This window comes from Mollisia scopiformis, assembly GCF_001500285.1.
Source record: "Mollisia scopiformis unplaced genomic scaffold LY89scaffold_16, whole genome shotgun sequence".
NCBI lineage: Eukaryota > Fungi > Ascomycota > Leotiomycetes > Helotiales > Mollisiaceae > Mollisia > Mollisia scopiformis.
The window spans coordinates 943,641-950,378 of record NW_017263596.1 but is presented as its reverse complement, the minus strand read 5'-3'; the positions used below and the strand labels follow the sequence as shown (position 1 = coordinate 950,378).

The 6,738-nt window shown below is 53.2% G+C and overlaps 1 protein-coding gene across 1 annotated transcript; it reads right to left on the bottom strand.

The window, feature by feature from the left end:
- On the bottom strand, positions 1-1,869 carry LY89DRAFT_698502 (uncharacterized protein; the record flags this gene model as incomplete). The annotated part of the gene is made up of 2 exons (XM_018216985.1): positions 1-1,379; positions 1,431-1,869. 2 exons carry the CDS (start codon positions 1,867-1,869, stop codon positions 1-3), a joined length of 1,818 nt encoding a protein of 605 aa, XP_018069332.1.
- Between the last annotated feature and the right edge of the window lie 4,869 nt (positions 1,870-6,738).

Sequence of the window (6,738 nt, the reverse complement as noted above, 5' to 3'; positions counted from 1 at the left end):
TCAAGTAGCCAAAAAATCCATCCCCATCCGATGCGCAATACTCTGCCAATCCCAACTCCTCTCATCCCTTTCATCCATCAGCCGCCACACCTCCTCCAGCACCTCCAACGCCGTATCCGTATTCCGATACTCCATATAGTTCTTCACCGCCGCAATCGCCTTGCGAATCGGCTCCCTGACCTCCTTCTCGAACGCCGCGCACCCGATCACGAACGCGGGCGCGAGTAGCAACGTCTGCGCGGGATCCCTAGGTCCAAACCCCGAGAGCAGCTTCACGCCGTCCCGCACCGCGACCGTGATGTGCGGATCGAGTTTCCAGTTCGTGGCCTGCGGCGGGTAGATGGTGCGCCAGAGGTAGATCCACATCATCTGGCGATACAGCATCCCGGCCGCATCGCGCGTGTCGCCGGCGGGCCACGCGGGCGTCCATTCTCTGATGCCCGCGTCGATTTCGGCGGCGGCGTAGAAGGCTTTGTAGTCTACGATGGGGTCTTGTCTGCGTTCGATGTTCGCCCGGATCGTGTTGCGGATGTTGGTTATCTTGGACATGTACAGGAAGAGGCCGTCGAAGACTCCTAAAAGGCGCACGGCGGACGGCTGTAGGACGGTCGTGGGCAGGTTCCAGTCTTCGGTTATGGAGATGTAGTGGGCGTCGCCGGGTTGGGGGAGGTGGATTAGCTCGTCGGCGTGGATGTGGTATTGGAAGAACTCGTGGATGAAGCGCATGGATTCGCCGTCGTCCGGGGGAGATTCCTGGATGAGTTTTTGGTAGTGTTGCAGGTGGAAGCGGTGTTGGCCGTTGGGGGTTGGGTCCGAGAGGGTTTGCAGGACGAGACAGATCATTTGGGCGTAGGTGGCTGGGGTGGCTTTGGAGTCCGTTTGGGTGCTAACTAGTTCTTTGAAGGCTTCCTCTTGGTGGAATTGTGAACGTTTCTCTAGGGTCTCGATGTCGACCTTGGGATGTTCTCGGAGTATCTTGAGACCGTAGTCGGATTTGTAGTCGATATGTCTACTTGACAAGGCCAGTATCGAATGCATCAATCCAGCATGTTGTTGAGCCATCGGTAACAGGATATTCCTAAAAGCGCTATCTTGCTCTCCTTCAACAGTGAAGATGATACTTAACCGCGAGATGTAGTGATGTAAGAATATCCTATCACCCTCCGTCTCGAGTCCGTGGACCAGGAACGGTAACTGGATGCTGGACATGGTGATACTGGAGGCCCTGCGCAAACGGGCTGTTGATGTAATCAGCTCATCAACTCCTTGCTGGCACAACGGCGTCGTCCTACCTTCTTCAGCCTTCTCCTTGCCACTCTTCCACGTCGTCTTCTCGGGATACCCTTCACACTTGACCGAGTTCTTCTCACAGTTGATACCTGACCTCCATTAGCGAGCACGGTATAAGTGGGGCAAGCACATCGACTTACAACCAGGTTTCGTCTCGTCACATTTCTTCTTCCTCCGCCGACAAGTAATACACCCCGTTTTCGACCTCCCCTTGGCGACCTTCGACATCGATTGTGGCGTCGGCTTAGGATGTTTCCTCGGCCTCCCCCTTGGCCGCTTAACCTGCGCCGGCGTCGACACCGACGACGGCGTCTCAGGAATCACACTCTCCTTGACATCCGACGACGGCGAGAAATCCGCCATATCCACATCATCCAGCGGCTCCAGCTTCGGCACCACCTCATCGCCCTCATTATCCTCCTCATCCCAATTGAAATCCGCAGCGGTATCCTCGTCACCCTCCTCCACGAAGCCCGACGAGCTCCACGGCTCCCCGCTCGACGACGTCGCCGAGGTGGCCATCGTCAGGTTCGACGAGCACGAGATGTCGGAGCCGTCCATGCTCCGCCGCGAATCCATCGTGGTAGTGGTGATCTCAAACATCTGGAAATCCCTCCCGCGGCTCTTCTCGACGTGTATGCGTCGACGGATGGGCGGGCGCATGGAGCGGCCCTTGGCCGTGGCGAAGGAGTTCGCCCTGCGCAGAGGCTGTCGTCTATCCACCTCTTCTATATCGTCGAGTTCTGATGTGGCCGCGAAGGGGTGGAAACGTGGTGTATGCTCGACCACGACGCCGCTATGGTCCATGGTATTCGAAGCAGAAAGCTCCCGTAATGCCACCTAGCTAACAACAGTAATGGTTATATATGTATATATATATATATTCCTCCCAACAGCAACAGACAAGCCAACCGAGGAGAACGGCCTCATCTGCCAAACCAAATTGACCACGAGTGAAGAGAGAGAGGGGAGATGCACACTGCGGGAAGAAAGTGGGCAAGCAGGTAAGTAAGGAAGTTTAGAGAGAGGAGGTTCACGATAGTAATACGGTATTGGCTCCCTGTGTGTCCCTTGTTCAGCCAGTTCGACAGCAGCTTCCATTCGTCGTCGGTCTCTGCGGTGTGTCGGGGGGTTCACTTCGCTTGCAACCTACGTTGGACGCACTGGGGGGCGGGGCCCAGGGTAAGGGTCAGTAATGTGGGAACAGCTGCAGCATGTGCAGGGCAGGGAGTAGACGAGACCAGGTCGGGTAAGTAGAGTAAGACAGGGCAGGCCTGTGTAGAGTGAAGTCGTACGTTTGTAGTGGAGTCGTAGTGAGGTTGAGTGCCATTTACTTGTACAGGGGAGGGGCTGCGGCTTTGGACGTGCGCAACTGCAACCCAGTAGACTAGACCAGTGCTGGGCCCATGTTTAGTACTTACTAGATAGAGTGTGGATGTGGAGGAGGAATGGCACGCACGGAAATTCATTCCACACTGCTGCTTGGGGTTTAAACCAGTGTAGGTAGTAGGTAGGCACTGTAAATAAATAAATTTGATTCGGCACGCGGGCTGCTAGTACTGCAGAAGTCGTCGTACCGTTTGAACTTATTGCTCCGATCATGCAGCTGTCCCTTTCAGGGGACGATGAAAGGGAGCATATCAAAACCTCGGATTCTGGCTCTGCAGACTCATCCCGCCAGTGAGTGGCTCGCCTTCCGTCGGTGTCCAGGTCCCTGAGTCGTGGCTTGAGCCGTACAGTAATCTTACAATCCATCGAGTCAAAATGCTATTCAGTAGGAAGTTCAAATCCTCAGACATCTATCTATCTGGGAACAAGTAGTTACAAGGTTGGTTGACCAACTTCACGATACAGTATCTACATACTTCCGTACCTATTGCCTGTGCTCTCCTGCGAACCAGGATAGCCGCTGCACACTCGTCGACTTCTTGGTTTCGATCTCGCAGCAGGAGGTATGATTATTGCGGGCACGATCTCTTGGCCCTTGCTTTGCTTGCCCCTCTTTCCTCCGTTCCACTTGAATAACTTTCCCATGAGAGAGAGTCTTTCTTCGATTTGCAACGGAAAGAACGGGACCTCCACTTCTTAGAGTTTTTGATAGATAGGCTGATAGCGGGCGGGATCGATGTGCGGAAGACCCAGCACCAGCACCAGTCTTCGACTGTGCGAAAGAAAGCCTGAAGGATAGACTTACAGTAAAGCTCCGAAACGACGTTCCTTTTGACACCCCGCGATCGATGGCCAGAGATGGAGATGAGTACATATCCAGGCCCCGAATCGAAGGGTATCTCGAAATAGTGATGATTCATGCTTACCACTGTACAAGAAAGATTCATCCGGGCCGGCTGGTCTGGCTGGCTAGTTTGTGTAACACTTGTGTGCGGTGGCACCCTACTGTACTTCCCTCCCTCCATTCCTCACCTCCTGCTCAACTAACTACTGTACTCCACCCTTGCCGAAGCCCGCCGGACCACGAATCAGAAGCCCCCAGGCTGAATTCCAGGCGTCCGCTAAAATCCCCAAAAAGGTCGGTCTTGCATATATGTTCCATTTACATACAACCTGAAAAGGCACGGCAGAGTTGAGTGAGTGAGCACTTAGTCGATTCATGCCTCGAATATGCGGGGCTAGAAAGAATACCGTATCCCATTCTGGCATCGCCTTGCCCCCAAAGAAAAACTCACCACCACGAATCCGCCAGTGCCAGTTTCGTGCATAACTTGACAAAAATGCCGGTGCCGGTGCCGAGACCGAGATGTTTCTGTTTCTCACTGACTGATCCTGTTTCTGGTGCTTCAGTTCTGGTTCAGTTCTCCAGAATTAAATTTAAAAAAAAGAGTGAGTGAGTGAACCTGCTGCTGCGGCCGCAGCCTGTATGTAGTCCTCTCCACCCACTGTGTCCACTCCACCCCACGCCCACAACAGAGGGACGATGAATAATTCGTGGCTCTCCGCGTGCGGGTTTTCAGGAGGGAGGGAGCGCAGACAGGCAGAGGCAGGGTTATCGCCGGCATATGGACCCCAAAGGAGGGATGGGTGGATAGCTGCGAAACGAGGAAAGACCAAGACCTGGTGGACCAAGACACAGAGGAGACGGACGTGCCATGCGGACGATCACCCGAGGTGTGGGATGCGCTGGGTATCGAGGGAAGGGAAGGGGAGCTAGGCAGTTATGGAGCTACCAGAATACACTACGGATAGACAGAACCAGAGTTGGGATCGGGTGGTATTGATGATGAGGTCCCGTACAGACAGCGTACTGTATTAGGTTGGGTTGATGGGATGGGACGGTACAGTACAGTCAGTGTGAGCTGACTGCGCGGGATATTTTACTGTAATGATCGGTAAGTTATGGAGTGCGGGTTTGGTAAATGCCTATGTAAGTAATTACTGTACTGTGGAGATGTGAAATGTGATAGAGAGGGCTCTAAATCCAGACAGACAGACTGCTGTCCGTAATCAGATCCGACCGAGAACTTTCCGTGCATTGGAAATCTGCAGCAATTGTTGGTCCTCCCTCGTCTTTCTTGGAATAACTCAGACTGAGACATAGCGGTTCATTACCCCTCTTTCGCGTTTGCATTTGGGGAATGCGGCTGGCTGCACTGCACTGCACTGCACTGCGATGCCTTCATCTTTTTTTGTGCACGTCAACTCGGAACCTCGATGTTCCTGGTTGATGCTGGTTATTGGACGCCGCCGCCCATGTGTGAGGTCCGTCCTCCTCGACATAATTATTACTACCATGACAGCATAATGTGTGGGGAAAGCCGCACTCGTACCGCAGCGCAGACCACAGCGAAACACCGCAGTATCTCGCTCGCTCAGTGGATCCGGTGCGAAGTCCAGCCTGAAAAGGACGGAATAAGCCACCATCATACTCTCAGTGTTCATGTCTCTCTGCCTCGCTGATACAGATGTCTTTAGCCAATGCGAAAGACTGTCAGTAATCTGATCTCCGTTCGCTTTCTCCGCATTCGCTAGAACTACTAGCTATCTATCTATCGTGCGCCTCTCACGGTTTCAGTATGTTTCTGTCCCGTTGAATGTAAGAAAGTCAAGTCGGAGTAAGTCAGCATACGCCGCGCAAAGACCTCACTCAGTCAAGACTCTAGGCTCAGAATCAGAAAATCATTGCCCGTCCGTCAAATCTCGTCCACTCCGCCTCCCCTCCGCCGACGTTCAACCGTGGAGAAAGTGGCGGTCCCCAGTGTCTGTGTGGTGAGTGATGGGGATGTTGGCCGTGATACTGTATTCGTCACAGACCACATCCTGTCAGTTCAACGGGCGACCGATCTCTCGTTACAGTACTGCCCTTCCCTTCCCTTCCCCTTCCCTCCCGCACTGCGCATTGACATCTCGAGGGACCCAGACCAGACCACGTCCTTGGTGGTCAATCACATCCTGGCTGCTCCCGAAGATATTCTTATACAGTACTTTCAGCTAGTACGGTAGATCCTCAGCATTTCGCAAGCTTTTCCCTTTCGGAATCGCAGGTCCACAACGGTCTCTATCTGTCACGGGATTGGGGAGGGGCGGGCGATCCTCTGAGGTTAAGTTGATACTCTTGCTGTGTCGTCGCAAAGAGAGGGGTTCACGATACCTTCATCTTCAAGGAACAGAGTACGGGTGTAGTGCGCGAGTCAATAACCAGTCTCTAGCTCCAAGCATAATGGATGCAAGTATGGAATCCCTCGAACCAGCAGGCAGGCAGGTAGGTAGGGTGTGTGTCGAATCGAAATGATTTGAGACCTTTTCCAACCGTCGCACGGGTGCACTGCGACGGCGCTGCTGTCGCAAACCGGGCTCTTGGGAGCAGCTCGCGCAAGGGATTGGCCAGTGCTGCTGAAGATTGCGCTGCGACTTGGAAGGGGATCCATGTCCAGAACAACAACAGCAACAAAACCCGCCTTTTGCCACATGCCTTCATGGACATGATTCGCGTTATCGTGAGGTGGAAGTGGGAGTGTTTCTAGCGATCATGGAAGAAGCCGTCTAGAGGATGGAGATTTATGTCATGGGATTTCTGATTGTGTTGTGCGGAGAAAAGATCGTTTTTTTAGGAATTGCATATGATGTTCGCTTGTACGTAAGTCGAGTTTCCGAAATCTTCAACTGCCTCGTCTCGGGCAACCTTCCCTTCCTCGCGTCGAACTTCCCGGTATTCAAGCTGAGCCGGAGCTCAAAGAAGGCTCGAATCGTGCCGAACGAAACACTGTCTTGTCAAGGAATTGGGGTGTAGTTTACCAGCAGTATCCAGGTAAAGAAGTCAAGGCTGCTCCTAGTATTCATTCCATCGTCGTTGACCTCTCAGCTTTCTCTAAGGTGACGCTTCATACAGTCGGACTCGAAACTAGCAACGGCTCGAAGACAGCGGTTGACAACTTATCCGCTCCTTGATCCAAGGTGAGGTTAGAGTAGGCCTAAGATGATCAACCTCTCGTCTCG